This window comes from Dermacentor andersoni, chromosome 4, assembly GCF_023375885.2.
Source record: "Dermacentor andersoni chromosome 4, qqDerAnde1_hic_scaffold, whole genome shotgun sequence".
NCBI lineage: Eukaryota > Metazoa > Arthropoda > Arachnida > Ixodida > Ixodidae > Dermacentor > Dermacentor andersoni.
This window is the reverse complement of record NC_092817.1, coordinates 2342286-2358637: the sequence shown is the minus strand read 5'-3', so window position 1 is coordinate 2358637 and position 16352 is coordinate 2342286. Positions and strand designations below refer to the sequence as shown.

The 16352-nt window shown below is 44.7% G+C and overlaps 1 protein-coding gene across 2 annotated transcripts in view; it reads right to left on the bottom strand.

Moving 5' to 3' along the window:
- The window catches only part of LOC126535883 (fat-like cadherin-related tumor suppressor homolog), a 517574-nt gene that overhangs the window by 338643 nt on the left and 162579 nt on the right, over window positions 1–16352 (bottom strand). For both annotated transcript variants that reach the window (XM_055073317.2, XM_050182731.3), the window contains exons 13-14: window positions 10193–10702; window positions 9270–9438 (exon numbers count right to left, since the gene is read on the bottom strand). In XM_055073317.2, coding sequence (XP_054929292.1) covers window positions 9270–9438; window positions 10193–10702 — 679 coding nt within the window. The remainder of the gene's footprint in view (window positions 1–9269; window positions 9439–10192; window positions 10703–16352) is intronic.

The following is a 16352-nucleotide window of genomic DNA, read 5'->3' as shown; positions in this document are numbered from 1 at the left end:
AGCCTGGTGATTGCTCAAATTCATGTATTTCAACTTCTGAAGCATGTTTGGATTCATATTGCACCTAAGTATTGCAACACATAACAATATCAATACGCATAACAATATCAGCACAATATAGACATTGTGGCAATCGCATTGTGGTGCGATGTACTTGTTCAGCGGCACGTTGCAAGGTTATTGGTTTTGTCAGCATGTCTGCAAGAAAACCCATCATCACATTTTAATGACTTGCGGTTGTCGCTCCCACCGGAGTCGTTGTTGGCAGAGGTGTCCTGCCGAGGAAGCCCCTGTGACATGAAATGAAAAGTACAAGAACGACTGACAAATGCACAAAAACATTTTTGCTTGCTTTGTACAGTGTGCCTCTCTACATGCCGTGGCGCCCAGATGCCGTACATTTTGTTTCTCACGGGGCCCGCTAAGGTGGTGCCACAGCGGCAGATTGCATGGAAGCACCATGTGGCATGAAGATTACCTCATCTACAAACATGAATTTATTTGAAAAAATATTCATCAGCCCTTTCACTCTGTTAAGAAGGACGAGCATCGAAGCTGTGGTGTTTTTTACCTCAATCGACACATCTATTTAAGCATTATCATTATTACTATAATTATTGAAGGACACAGACAGCGAACACTTCCTTTTAACTGTGAAGTGATTTATTCTTTTTTTTTTTTTATGATGTAGTGGCATGTGCAAGTACCGCCACATGGCAGGTGGGAATACCACAATATTTGCAACTTCACTGTGAACTACGTGATTATGAAAAGTAGATGAAATTCAACATTATGTTAGAGTCATCGTAGCAGCTAATTGTCATATAATTTATTTGTGGACAGTTTCAATAAAAGAAGAGTTACAGCCAGTTTCTGTAACCATACTCCCTCTGTAGACAGTCATGTATTGACAGCAGACGGCAATTCTGTAACGTTTACAACTTCACTATGAACTAACCTAACTAATAAGGACAAGTAAATGAAACTCGGCGTGATGATAGAGTTGTCTTAGTGGCCAATGTCAGTATGATTTTTTCCAAGATACCCACATTAGATTGGGAAATACAGAGCATTCGAAAGAAATTGGAGACGAAAACTTTTCATGTCGACGCAAAGCATAGACGAACGGACATTGACCACCACTGGAGAGTCGCTACACAAATACAGCTTCACTGTAAAAGGACTTAATTGTCATGTGGTGGCTTTCCACAGGGTTGCAAACTATAAATTTCTCTACGTTGTCCATGGATGCAACCGCCTTCACCACTTCAGCCTTTCTAGTTGTGAGGAGCTCTCGTGGTAATTCCGTATCTTCCTAGTCATGTCGACGGACACCGTAGTGCTTATCGATGGTCTTTCGGCGGTTTTGTGTTGACAAAAATGCAGTTCTGATCCATCACGTGAGGGCAAGTGAATGGTTTGTTTTCCTAACTGTTACAAGATCGTGTCGTTCTTGTGTTCCCTTCCGCTGTCCCCGTCTTTATTTGCGGTCCATATGATATGCAGTAATTAGGCCAAACTCAAGTTCTCCAGGAGCTGTATTCTCAGTCAACTCCAGGTGGTGATATGATCATTTTTTTCCTACAGTTAAACCTCAATATAACGAACTGCAATATAACGAAATTATTTTTATTTATTCAATACTGCCGGCCGCCTTTTGGTAGCCAGGGCAGAAGTGCGTACATGACGCTTTTCATATTATTGGTCCATCAAGAAAACAACAACAGTAATAGTTACGACAGAGAACCACATAGGCACACAGTAAGGTTACTGCGAAGCAAAGCAAACAAAACAAGATGCAAACGCGTTACATTCAAATCCAAAAAAAAAAGAAAGGAAAAAAAAAAGAAAAAAAGAACGAGCTCACAAAGATTAATGGCTAGAACTGACTGCTGAAAAAAATGCATCGGGTGATGATAAGGTGGCCACATCGTAGGGCAACTTGTTCCAGTCTGCTATCGTTCTTGGAAAGAACGACAGCTTGTATGTGTTGGTTCTGCACTGAGGCATTACAATTGTTTTGTCGTGTTTGTGTCGAGTCTGTCGGGTTCTGTTGTACTGCATGTAAGTGTGGAATACTAATTTGGTATGATTATTAATGATTGCAAATAGCATCTTCAGACGGTGCATTTTTCGACGAGATTCCAAGGTGGGAAGACCGGAGCGGCTAAGAAGATCAGATATCGATACCTGTCTTCCGTAGGCGTGGCCTTTCGCAGTGCCTTTCTCTGAACCCCCTCAATACTTTTTACATTCGTTTTAGTGTGCGGATCCCAGATCACGTCAGCATATTCCAGTAGGGGACGCACAAGCGAAGTATAAGCTACAAGTTTTGTTTTAGTGGTTGCATGTTTTAACCGGTGTCTTATTAGCCATAGTCTTTTGGATGCCACTGAAACCATGTGTTTAATGTGGGGGCTCCAACTGAGGTTCGAGCTGATCGTTACGCCAAGATACTTAAATTGTTCTACTGGTTCTAGAGGAGTGCTATTAATTTTGTACGAATACTTCAGTGGATCTTTTTTTCGGGTTAAGGTCATTTGTTTGCATTTCGTGACATTTAATGCCATTGACCAGTTTTGGCACCAATTACTAACAGCACACAAGTAGTTATTTAGAACGAGCTGGTCACGTTCGGTGAGAATTGTGATAAATTACGCAGTCATCAGCGAAAGAACGGGCCCGCACAGGAGAGTCAAGTTTTAGGTCATTTAAATATATAAGAAAAAGAAACGGCCCAAGGACTGAGCCCTGTGGCACTCCTGAAAATACTGAAGCGATGGGTGAGCTTGAACTGGATATCTGGACGTACTGTTGCCGGTGAGATAGGTATGAATCAAGCCACTGTAAAATTTGTTGATTCTGTAAGATGTGTCTAAGTTTTAGCAGAAGTTTACTATGCAGTACGCGGTCGAAGGCTTTTTCAAAGTCCAGAAAAATGGCATCTATTTGTCCTGCTTTGTCAAGGGTTTTACAGAAATCATTGGTAGTGTGAATTAGCTGTGTCACAGTAGATAACCCGCGACAAAATCCATGTTGAGCTTCAGAAAAAAAATTATTGTCTTCCAAGAATGAGGCGATGTGTTTGAAAACAAAGTGTTCCATCACTTTACCTGCGATGCACAACAAGCTAATTGGCCTGTAATTAGTGACATGGAGCTTGGTACCAGATTTGTGCACAGGAATAACCTTAGCCAGCTTCCAATCCCTGGGGACGTCACCCTCTCGTAGACTAGTACGGAATATAATAAAGAGGAATTTTGAACACCATTCCGCGTATCTGGAAAGAAACGTGTTCGGAATATCATCAGGTCCAGATGATTTCTTTGTATTCAGATGTAGAAGGGCAAAAAGAATGCCTTCTTCGCCTATGCTAAAATCGGGTACCTGGAAGCTGGTTGATCTGAAATTGGTAGACGGACCACCACCACGCAGGAACACAGAAGAAAAATAGTCATCGAATGTTGCCGCTATTTGTTGTCCGTCACTAACGTCCACGTCATTTATTGTCAATTTGTGTATGGGGTCCTTTTTTTGAGCTAGATGAGTCCAGAATTTTCGCGGGTCATTAATGAGGAAGTTGTGCAGTTTTACATTATTGAATTGGAATTTTGATTGTCTTATTTGATTTCTTAGCTCCCTACGAAGTAACGCCACAGTACTGTGTGCAGCCCTCGAAATGTTACGGGAAAATCTGCTTACGCGACGTTTTAGGTGAATTATTTCTCGTGTAATCCATGGACTGTGGCTATGAATTTTCTTTTTCTTCAGCGGGACGTACCGATGAATACACATATGTACCGTACTTTTAAAGTTCAACCACAATTCATTCGGACTTGTGTGGCCTTCACTGTACCTTGCAAAAACATTGTCGTATTCTTGTTCAAGAAGGTCTAAAATACTCTCGTCTTCAGCGTTATTGAAATCGTAAAATTGTTTTGTTGATTGGTGTGTGATTGGTCGTGCCATATTGGTTTTGAAAAGCACTAAATCGTGGTCGGATATACCAGGCATAATATTAACCGTGAAACCCAGCCTTTCAATAGCATCAGACACAAATACAAGGTCTAGAAGTGAGCCCGTGGTAGCAGTAACTCGCGATGGTTCAGCCACAACCTGCTTCAAATTAAAAGAAAAGGCAATATCGAGTAGCAAATCAGAATGCCGGCATGAAGATGAGATGCTCAAGGATTCCCAGTTGATTTTTGGCAAGTTAAAATCACCACACAAAATTACATGTGAATATCGCTTTTTGTGCTCATTCAAAAAGTCATACAGCGTCTCGAGCATACCTAGATCTGAATTTGGTGGCCTGTAAACGGCGCCAATAAAGATGCTGTGTTTGCAAGTATGAAGTCGGATCCAGACCATTTCTATGCTAGTATGATGTGGTACAACCGTGTAATCTGTTCCTTTCTTTATCACAATGGCTACCCCACCCCCTCTAGAACTGCGGTCATGGTGGATAATTTCGTGCGAATGAGGTATCACATCCTTATCGGATATGTTATCATGGAGCCGCGTTTCAGTGAGCACTGAAACAACGAAATATTTAAGGGGGGCACGGGTCTTAAAAACTGAAAATTGATTTTTGGGAACTACTTGTTTCAGCATCTGTAATGCCTAATCTACACCGTATCAAAATGACTTGCCCAAAAGCGCACCCCAAGTGTCAGAAAAAAATTATTTTCTCAGCGCAGATGGCGAGAAATGACGTCAAAATTGCACAGAAACACCAGAGTTCACGGAGCCATTTCTCGTCTTTCCCGTTGCTGAGCGCCATCATGTTGGTATCATTCAAAAGCTCGAAGTTCCACCTTTCAGTTCCCCGCATCCTCACCGACGATGGCCACATAGAAGAAGAGAAAACATAAAACAGACGGGGCGGTCTGACAAAACTCGCGATACACGCGGCCCTCCTGCTGGCTCAGCGCGCTGAGACGCCCTTTTGATTGGCTGTTGCTATCGCAAATAGGCCTAGCAGACGAACTTGTCTGCTAGACCTGGCAGTGGCTCTCTTCGACAACCGCTGATATGCCGTTTCTTTGTTCATCGTATGGCAAACGTAAGTGGCAAATCGACCCTTTCTAAAAGAAAAGTTTGAAATCAAACACGCGTCCATGAAAAGCGAAGTGCAAGCTGTCTCTACTTCCTACGGCAAGAAAGGGGAGGAGGTTACCCCAAAGTTCAGCCGACAAGATCACGCCGGAGAGAAGTCACTACATTGCGCAATTTCATACCACATCGGCAATAACACAGCAGCGAAGCTAACCATTTCCCTATATCTCCGCGTGTCGGTTTACTTTGGAGACCGCAGACGATGTGCCGATGCCTATTCTCGTGCCTCCCGTGCATACGCGGGTTCGTGTTGGTGCATTCCAGATACTGTTACGAGCCTATACGTGCGCTTAATGTCTACATCAGCGGAAAAATTTTGCATTTTTAATTATATTTCAATTATTATTTCCCGGTTTTGAAGCTTGAAGTTTATATTTTGCCAGCTTTCTTTTCAGTTTCTCTCAGTTTTTGTTTTTTTTTTTCTCACGTATAGCACTGTGTTCCTCCTACTCATTCAATTCTCGTCATTTTTTTTTCCCTGAAAGCAGGCGAGTCAGAGAGTGCACAAAAACTATGACATAGTGTCTTAGGATATTTAAATATTTTGAAATCCTGCAGAAATCACCAACGAGAATTCACCTTCTTAAAGCTGCAACTATAGAATTTCATGACTTTGGCTAAAGTACAGATACAAACATTCAAGTGCTAACTTGCTGTATTTGAACATCCAGGAACATACCTGCTTAATTTTAGCTTTGTTGTTGCAGTAAATTTTTTGCAAATCACGTCCCAAATTTTTAACACAGGAATTGTAACTACTTTTTCTTTATTGACCTCAGAAAAAATCTAATTCCATATTTATAAGCAGCACACAAGATTGGATGTGCCCTCAAAGTTTCATGTGTCTAGAGCGAGTATCAAAAAATGGTTGTTTTGGATGCCATGTCCCCTCATATTTTTAATGCTGTTTGTTTTTTGTACTTTTCTGAAAACACAAATTGTGGGCTCCACGTAATAGTCAGGCCTCGATATTTCAATACGAAGAACAGATAAAACCAGCTTTCCTTTTTTGCAGAACGGAGCCTAACGTATACTCTATGAAGTATACCAAGCAATGTATTTTTTTTTTTACTTTAGAAATGAATTACTTTGCAACAATTTCTGCCACATGATTGCCATATTTTGTGGGCTTGTATTCAATGGGCGATAAGATATCTATTAAGGGTCAGACATAAAATGTGCTTGCTATCCTTCATTCCTTACTCTGTATGTTATCTAAACATGCCTTAAAATAATTTTTTGTTGTGCCATTTATTTTCCATTGTAGCCTTAAACAACATAAATTAAATGTTAATTATCGTAGAGGCTAATTGACCTACAACTAAGCTAATTACATATCTGAAATCAGCACAAAAATCTAAAGAAGAATGAAGAGTTTCATTAATATTGATGAACATTATTTCTATCGCAGTGTCTCCCCTTAACTTTTCATAACCTCTTGTCCATAGAACACAATGTGTTTAGAACCTCAATATAACCAAGTGTGTTTGTATGTCATTTCAATATAACGAAATTTTGCTTCCGCAGCAAAGGAATGCCAAGACAATAAATAGAGACTTCCTCGGACACAGATGGTCAATTGATTGAATTACAAGTGGCTGCTTGCAAACACACCTCTCAAATCGCATGCAGCGAGACAAGAGCGACCACCGAAGTGAAGCCACATCATGTTCTGTATAAAGTCCAAGTGTGAGAAGATCCTATCGTACCCCGCAAACTTTGTGGTTTAGGTGCGAGTGAAAGTATGCGAGGGTGAGACAAGAAAGATGGTGGCTTTACGAGTGACGCCTTCACGCATGAGCAAAGTGAAAGAGGGGGAGGGGAGTGAGCTTGTGGTAACGCAGTCAAGTGTGTGCGAGGGTCAGTGTGGGGGTGGCTAAGTTGGTGTAAGTTGGTGCTTCACGATTTCTGGCACAAATCTTCGTCGTGGCTGCACGTGGCTGTAAGCACGGCTGAACGCATACACGGCCACACGCCCTGCTTTAGAGGTTATCTGCGGTGTGTGCGAACAGTGGGCGTGCCAAGATGGTGTGGCATCCCGTTAGCTGTCTTCCTACGCATCTAACACTGGAGGCTGCATAATCTCGAGTTTCGGTGACTTGTTGGAGTGAGATGCAAACGAAGTATTCGCTCCCCACTGCTGGCGCTTTTCATGATAGCATCATCCCAGTGTGGGCAATGCTATTAGCTGTGGGGGCAGAGGGCATGCAAAAATGTGGCTGGCTTCACTTAACTCATACCACTGATGTGAAGATACCGTATTTACTTGCATAATGATCACACTCGACTAATGATCGCACCCCTGAATTTTGTCATCAAAATTCAATTTTTTTTTTCTTTCCCGCGTAACCATCGAACCCCGAATTTGCTGCAGTGATATGTCGTGTGCCGGGTCTAGCTAATGATGATTGCGCTTACCATTTGTCGAATGCTGTCGAATGCTATGTGAACGACTCTTCAATACATACCAAGCGGTTTGCATGCACCAAACATTCTTAAGTAGATGCCCCATTTTATTCCTTTCATCCCTTTCCACACTTCCATGAAAAAAAAAGATGCTACGACCAAACTTGCCTTGGCTTTATTTATTTGTAGGCTTTATAATGGTTGTGGTAAACAACAACAACAACAACAACAAAGGTGCCTTTCGATTCTTCTTGACTGCACCCATGGGCATGCAACAAATTGCGAGCGGCAGTGATAATAGTAACATTTACACGGATACGTTAGAAGTCTACCCTATTCATACGCCGCCGCTTGTAACACAGCTAAGATATTCGCCCCCCCTTAGCGGAAACATGCCATATTAGGATAGTAGTGAAGACAAATGCTGCAATTTCCACAGCATACCCGCCACGTGTTTCTATGTCACTGGCAGCTAAGCATGCCCATCTCTGTTTCTGTCCACTTAAAGTGGACATGGCAACATTATTGCCACAGACTTGCCGATATCAACGACATTATTCATCACTGATACGGAAGAAACTGTTTCAACGCGCGTAATGTACTCAGGAAAAGAAAAAAAATCTCGTTCGGCGCATTTGGCTTGCTCCGCCAGCTGCCATTTTTGTTTTGGTGTTCCACAGTGTTACAGTGGCAGCCATGGCAGTAGCAGCCTGTTGTCGTCCTGCAGCAAATATGGGATAAAAAAAAAATGTTTTTCTTTTCGCGGGAAATTTAACCCGCATAATAATTGCACCCCTGAGTTTGCGGCAATTTCTTTGACAGAAAAGTGCGATCATTATGCGAGTAGATACGGCATTATCGACGTGGCATGAAACCGTATCCTTCGTTGCCAACTCCCAAATTCCCCAAAATAAATTGTTTTCTCATTCAAATTTGCTTTTTCAATTGTCCGATAATTTGTAAAATATTGCGGCCCCTTTCCTAGTGAGAAAAATCAATCGTTGACTGTACTTATTTGCATAAAAGGTCAAATTTCAATACAACGAAATTTCAATATAACGAAGTAAACTGCCGATTTTACCTTCTTTGTTATATTGAGGTTTAACTGTGTATTCGACATCACTCGGCACCAGAAGTGTTGGCGCCTACGGGAAACTGCGCTCCTCGCACAGTACCAAGCTCGCCATCCTGGCACTGCGCCAGGAATGCTGTCGCTCAAAGATGCCGATGTGTTCAGTGCTGACTCACGCAATGGCCTTTCCTATCCCCTAAAGTGATGGACAGAGAATACTGCTCCGGAATGCCTACCTCTTGAGAAACATGTTTTGAACTGAGTAATTAAGTATGCGCTTTGCTATATCTGATATTTCCTTGAATACTGTACTTAATGTTTCATTATAGCCATTGAATGGTTAGCCCATTGAAATGAAGCGTGGCAAACCAAAATTTTTAATTTGCTTAATCATACTAATCTGTGTTCTTTATAAGGAGATATGACGGTACCAAAAAAGGTTATGGAACAAATGCCTTCAACAACGAACAGGCTTTATCTGAAGTCGAAAGTGTATTCAACAAGATATCTCATAGCAAGTCACTGGAGACATCTTTCATTGCATTTTTTTTTTCTTCTGCTCTGTACAACCTTGAAATCGCCCCCGCACCTCGGACCGTCAAAGAGTGCATCAAAGAGTCTTCCAGCAGACAGTATGCACAACTGAAATTGGCAACAAGGAAAACAGGCTCACCATGGTCTCGAGCCACAAGCACCAGGGTGTGCTCATCTCGACGGCTAGGGGTCTGAAGCAGCCGAATTTCCCCTGAACGTTCGTCCACGTCAAACATGTGGCTGTCTCCCTCGTGAAGTGAATACAGCAGTTCACCATTGGGGCCCTCGTCCAGGTCAATGGCCTCCACCTAGCACAACACCAACACAAAGTCCCTATGCCAACAGTTTTCATTGTGTAGTTTTCGTAATTACTTGCTCATGGTTCGTTTATTAATGTCCTGTTTAAACTGATTAAGCCAGACAAGTTATTTAATATAGACCAGCTTAGAACATACTAATTAATGGTTAAGACATGGTTGCAACAAGTCCCCAAGCCAGTCTCCATAGAGCCTAATGTATTGGCTGACTACATAAGCTGCAGTGGCTCGTATGCCTACCAGTCAGTGCATACCATGATTACTTTTTGTCACATAGTGGATAGCTGTGCTGCCTCGAGTAGCTGACACTGCACTATGCCGCAAAAAAGTCTTCTGCCCTTTTGGAAAGAGCAGAGACCGGTCTACCAACAATTCCAGTTTCGGCACAGGAGCAGTGATGTCCTTATGAATGTATTCTTTGGCTGCTTCCCTACTGAGCCTAAAGTTCGGCGCACCTCTGTTACGAAGCACCGTTTTCTTACAGACCAGTCAGCATAGCCTGTCCGCCACCACCCATACAGCATATTGCCTACAGAAAGAGAGGTGGTTAGGCACCAAGTTCAAGAATTTAAGAATGGTGATGAAATGCAGCCATTACATGTAGGCTGCCTTTATGCAGGCAAAAGATTAAGAATTTAAGGCAGGGTACAACTTCTTTTAATTTGTTCAGCGCCATTCAGTGTTCTGGTTAGCAACTCATCCCTGTTCTGAAGGTTTTGGAATTGGCTCATGTATATATACGCACCTTCAGCACAAGGTCCCCAGGCTGTGCACTGACTGTGATGACCGAGTAGTAAGGCCGGTTGACAAAGATGGGTGCGTTGTCATTTGCGTCCATCACATGCACACGCAGAAGTGCGTGGGCAACTGCCCGTGCTGAGCTTGCCTCCAGAGCTAGCTCATGGAAAGCCTGCTTCTCCCGGTCAAGCGGTGCCAGGCAACGCACCAGGCCTGAGTGGGCACCCACAGCAAAGTGGTCGCTCGGTGTGAGCAGTGAAAACTGCACGGGCTCCCCAACAGCTGTACCAAGCAAGGACAAGAGCAGCACACGCTGCTCTGCTGGCTCGTTCTCACGTACGGCTGCCTCCCAGAGCGGCCGCACAAAGCGCAGGTGGCCCACATTAGCACGGCCAATAGACACCATCACCAAGGTGGCCGTCTCAGAGCGACCGTCAGATGCCGAAATCACCAGGCGGTAGAGCCCCTGCAACCCACTGGGTTCCCGCACCACAACCTCACCAGTGTCTGGTCGCACCTGCACATTGGCAAGTCATAGCATTGTCAGAGGTGCACACAATTTACTCCTGTTTTACGAGTAGAAGTGCTACTTGGCATACAAAATTGCTGCAAAAACATGGACAAATTTTATATAAATCTTTTCTTCTGATTCTTCTTTTTTTGCCAATCAAGCTATGAGAATTTTAAGGTTCTTTAAGCTATTTAAGATTCCTTGGTGGACGAATAAAGTGAACCGTATGTGCAATTTAGCATAATTCATATTCTAAACACCATTTGCTGGTGTGGTCTGTGCTGCTAATACCATGGGGAAAAGAAATTAGAGGGGTCTTGAAACAAAAATTTTGTCGTCACCCCTCCCCACTACCTACATCATCGCCATGATATGGGGCCTCAATTCCAGAAACGTGCTGGCCAAATCATTGATCACCCTATTTTCTCCGATTCTGAAGCCATCTTTCTCCATAACATGGTCCCAAAAATTGCTTGCACATAACAATCAAATATTAAACCTGAAACCACATGTCATGTTCCCATGCCCGAAGAATTACAGTGAAAGAGAAGAAAAGAAATAACAGCAAGGTATGCTGAATCGAAACAGAGAAGAACCACAAAAAGAGTTGGCAACGCAGTGTGTAACGTGGCAGACGTGTCTATAGCTGTGCCCTGGGGAGAGGAGCGGGTGGTGGCTTAGAAGGCTTGGCTTGCAGAGAAGACCCACTGGCAATGCACCAGTTTGCTGTCCTCCTAGAGTACCGCAACGGTGCATCATGGTACCTAGCCTGGCTCCTACTACCAGTCTCACTCTGTATGATGATGGCCAGTCCAGGTTATATTCAACTCATTACCACACACCGGGCCCATTCTGTGTTACAGCACAGTCACACAACTACCAGCCCAGTTTTGTGTCATGGTTGCAAGCCTACACTTTATTCAACCCGTTACCACACACCGTACCCCATTATGTGCTAGGGCATAGTTCCACAATTACCAGCCTCACCTTGTGACATGGTGGCCAGCCTAGGCTTCGTTCAACCCATTATCACACGCTGGGCTCCGTCCTGATGGATATGCAGGTGCAGTGTCTGTTTGTTTAAGGCTGTGCTTTACTACGCTTTAGCTACTTAATTATAAATGTTTGCGCACACAAACACAGCTTGTCTCTGTCTGTCTCCAGTCTGCATGTGTGATACCCCATTTGTGGCATCTGAAACACCCTACCATCAAGCAAGCGTCATTGCCATTGTCATCATAAGTGATGAAAGCAGCACTTGGCCTTTCGGAACAAGAAAAATTGCAGTTTGGAGCAGAAAAATATGCTTTTATACTAGTAACATATTGCTCTGGTACAAATCGTAAGCTGTGTATGCAAATAATGAAAAACAACACTATAATACTTCATATTTCTTTAAAGATTGCATTCATTATTCAATGCATATTGCACTAAGATGAAATTTGTCTTCTTTTTTTCTCAGCTTGCTATTCTGTTTTTAAAGTGTTAGCATTCTTAGGAGATTTAACTTACACCCTTTCCACGGGCTCTGTCTGTCTGTCCATCCGCCCGTCCGTCTGTGTGCGTGCATACATAAGCATATAAGTATGTATATACATATGTATGTATGCATCTATATATACATCTGTTTGTATCTATCTATGTTTGGTTGTATCTAACCATTTCTCCACATGCCTAGGTCACGGTTACAAGGTACAACTGCAATTATTGTATCTGAGACAATACATTTCATTTGTATCTTAAGATACTTCACGAATTTCTTATTATATATTTACATAATACAGCAGCAAATGCACAAAAATGCTTGCTTGGAGATTTCTTAACTCCAACCAACCATATTTAATCTGAATGAAATGTCTTTTAGTCTGTTAGTATCTCAAAATTTGTCTTTCTGGCTCAAATATTGTTACGGTGAAGTGAAGGAAGAAGTTGAATCGGACTAAAGGAAGATGAAGTCTGGCAGTTGCCTGAACGCCATATATGCCATTTGTAAATATACATTATTTTACGCTTGTGGGCCTGCTTTCTTCCTGCAACATTTTGGTGGAAGGTGCAGGGTACAATCACGGAACTTCGCAGCGGACGTCGTCTACCTGCCGCCACAATGGCAAATCAACCGACACAAGCGACGCCTCAGCAGCCCGTGCCAACGGTCATCCTCACTCATCCACGGGACCCGGGGACATTTTGTGGCATGGACAACACCGACGTCGAGGACTGGCTTATGATGTACGAGCGAGTGTGCGACAACAACAGGTGGGATCCAACAATGATGCTAGAAAACGTGATATTTTATCTGAGGGGAACTGCGAAGCAATCATACGACACACATGAAGCTGACCTAACGAGCTGGGATGTCTGCAAAGAAAAAATGCGAGACCTGTTTGGCAGACCTGTCGGTCGTCAGCTGGCAGCAAAAAGGAAAGAACTTGCGTGCCGCGCTCAGACATCCACAGAATCCTATGTCGTGTACATACAGGATGTGCTGGCCCTGTGTTGCAAGGCTGATGGCAACATGACCGAGGCAGACAAGATTGGTCATATACTGAAAGGTATTGCAGACGATGCCTTCAATCTCCTGATGTGTAAGGATTGTGCCACTGTGGATGCAATTATAAAGGAATGCCGGCACTTCGAACAAGCGAACGGCTGCCGCGTCGCTCAAACTTTCGAGTGATTGCTCAATACCGCCGCGACATCTTGCGAAGACCCACCACTTTTCGTTCAGCCCACAGGACCGGAAGAAATAACACGCATCGTTTGCCGTGAGCTTGAGGCCATGGCCCCAGCTCCAGTTCGTTCAGACTGTCGGGAAAGCGTACCCGCTATCTCCCTTATACAAGCGATCGTTAGGGAGGAAATAGCAAGTTTGGGCATTCCCTCTTCCTGCTCGGTCCGCCATACAAACACCTACCAGATTTCTCCAGCCGCTCGCTCCCAGACACAAAGCTTTCCGCCACTCCGTCGCAACCCAGCTGACTGGCGCACAGCGGATGATAAACCCATCTGTTCACTGGTCGTCGCCTCCTCAGTGGTCGTCTCCGAGTCACTACCGCCAAGTACCAGACAATCGTACTTTCTCGCCCTATACGCTGACTAGGAACATCAACGCCGACAGTGCTCCACCAAGATCCAGCCGCTCCCCATCTCCGCAAGGTCGTAGGTCCCGTTCGCCTCTCGTTCACCGCTCTTCGTCCCCTTCTGCAACCCGTCGCTTCGCTTCGAGAAACTAGGCGGTGCAGCTCCCAGAGGTGAAGCTGCAACTCCGACCCGGCCCACAAATCCTCTGTTGGCCCTACCTACATGTGGAAACCTACTGGACATTGAAGTTGATGGTGTTCCTGTTAGATCTCTCGAAGATACAGGAGCACAGCTTTCAGTTATGAGCGCTGCTCTCTGCCGAAGGCTCAAAAAGGTTCTGACACCCACCGTACCGTGCACTGTGCGAGTCGCCGATGGAAGTACTTCACCTGTCCTTGGAATATGCACAGCACGTGTGACCATTGGGGCCATTATACCATTGTTCTATTTATCGTCCTTGAACACTGTCCACACGACCTAATTCTCGGCCTCGACTTCCTTTCGAAACACTCTGCCCAAATTGACAGCTCCGCAGGTGTTGTACAGCTGGATCTGCCGCTTCCTGCCGACGCAACCACTTGTGCTTCACACGGCTTATGTTCTGCTGAGTTTGCAAGGCTGTCTCCACAGGGGGCTACAAATGTCCTCCTGACGCCCTGTCCTCCCGTACCTGATGGCGAGCATGTCGTGTCGCCGCTTACTGACGTGGTTTTGTCGCGCAATATTGCCCTGCCAAGCACCTTAATCCGGATCCGCAAAAACTACACTTGCGTGCCAATCCTCAATTTTGGATTTTCATTGCATGTGTTGCCACACGGTATCGCCATAGCGCATGTCACTCCTTTGGAAGAATTTGAGATTTATTCTTTGACCTCTGAGTTCTTCCTCAGTACCAACGGACCTTTGTAACCCACTCCTTCGTACTTGACGCCTGCGGACGATGTTTCTAAGATGACCGCCCCTGAGCTTCTTTCCGAGCAAACAGCTCTTCATCACCTCCTGTCATCTTACTGGGACATCTTTGATTTGGACGACCGTCCACTTGGCCAGACATCTGTTGTCATGAATCGCATCAACACCGGTGACGCCAGCCCCATTCATAGGCGGCCATATCGTGTCTCCGCAACAGAAAGGACCATCATACAGAAAGAGGTAGACAGGATGATGGACAAGGACATCATTGAACCTTCCAGTAGCCCGTGGGCATCACCGGTTGTCTTAGTAAAGAAAAAAGACAACTCGTGGTGCTACCGTCACCTCAACAGCATAACAAAGAAGGATGTTTATCCCCTGCCTCGCATCGACGACGCTCTTGACTGCCTTCACGGATCCCAATACTTTGCATCAATTGACCTTCGCTCCGGCTATTGGCTGATTAGCGTTGATGAGATGGACCGCGAGAAAACCGCCTTCGTCACACCGGACGGTCTGTACCAATTTAAAGTCATGCCCTTTGGATTATGCAATGCGCCAGCTACATTCGAGCGCATGATGGACTCTCTCTTGCGCGGCTACATGCCTCTGTTACCTCGACGATGTGATTGTGTTTTCGCCGAACTTCGAGAGCCACCTGCGACGCCTCACAACCATACACTCCGTGTTTCGCAGGGCTGGCCTTCATCTAAGCTCCTCCAAGTGCCATTTCGGTCGCCGTGAAATTAACATGCTCGGCCATCTCGTAAACGCCGCCGGAATCCAACCTGATCCACAGAAAGTTCACGCCGTGCAAAATTTTCCTGTACCTTGTTCAACAAGTGATGTCCGTAGTTTTCTGGGCTTATGCTTTAATTTCCGGCGATTTGTGAAAAATTTTGCCGACATCGCTCACCCTCTCACTGACCTTCTTAAGAAAGACGTCTCTTTCTCTTGGGGACCACTGCAGGAGAAAGCCTTCTCTACCCTGATTGATTGGCTTACAACTTCCCTGATTCTGTCACACTTTGACCTTTCTGCGCCCACTGAAGTACGAACTGACGCAAGTGGTCATGGCATCGGCGCTGCCTTTGCTCAGCGTCAACAGGGCCAAGACCGTGTCATCGCTTACGCTAGCCGCCTTCTTTCTACGCCCGAGCGAAATTACTCCATTACTGAGAGAGAATGTCTCGCACTCGTATGGGCGGTCGCGAAATTTCGACCGTACCTTTTCAGTCGAAGCTTCTGCATCGTAACCAATCATCATGCCCTCTGCTGGCTGTCCTCTTTGAAGGAGCCAACTGGACGACTTGCACGTTGGGCATTGCGTCTACAAGAATATACATTTTCTATTATGTATAAGTCAGGGCGCCTGCATAAAGACGCTGACTGCCTGTCCCGCAATCCTGTGGATCAACCGGACGATACTGATGCAGACTCGGACATCAGTGTTCTATCCCTCTCCGGCTTCCTCCATATTGGCGACGAGCAGCGCAAAGATCCTGTTCTTTGAACACTTATGGAATGCCTAAGCTCCTCGTCCAATGATCTGTCCCTTCGGATGTTCACCTTGCGCGATGGAACTTTATACCGTCGCAGCGTTCGTCCTCACAGCCCGGAGTTCCTCCTAGTCGTTCCCAAGCACCTTCGACTCGCCGTGCTC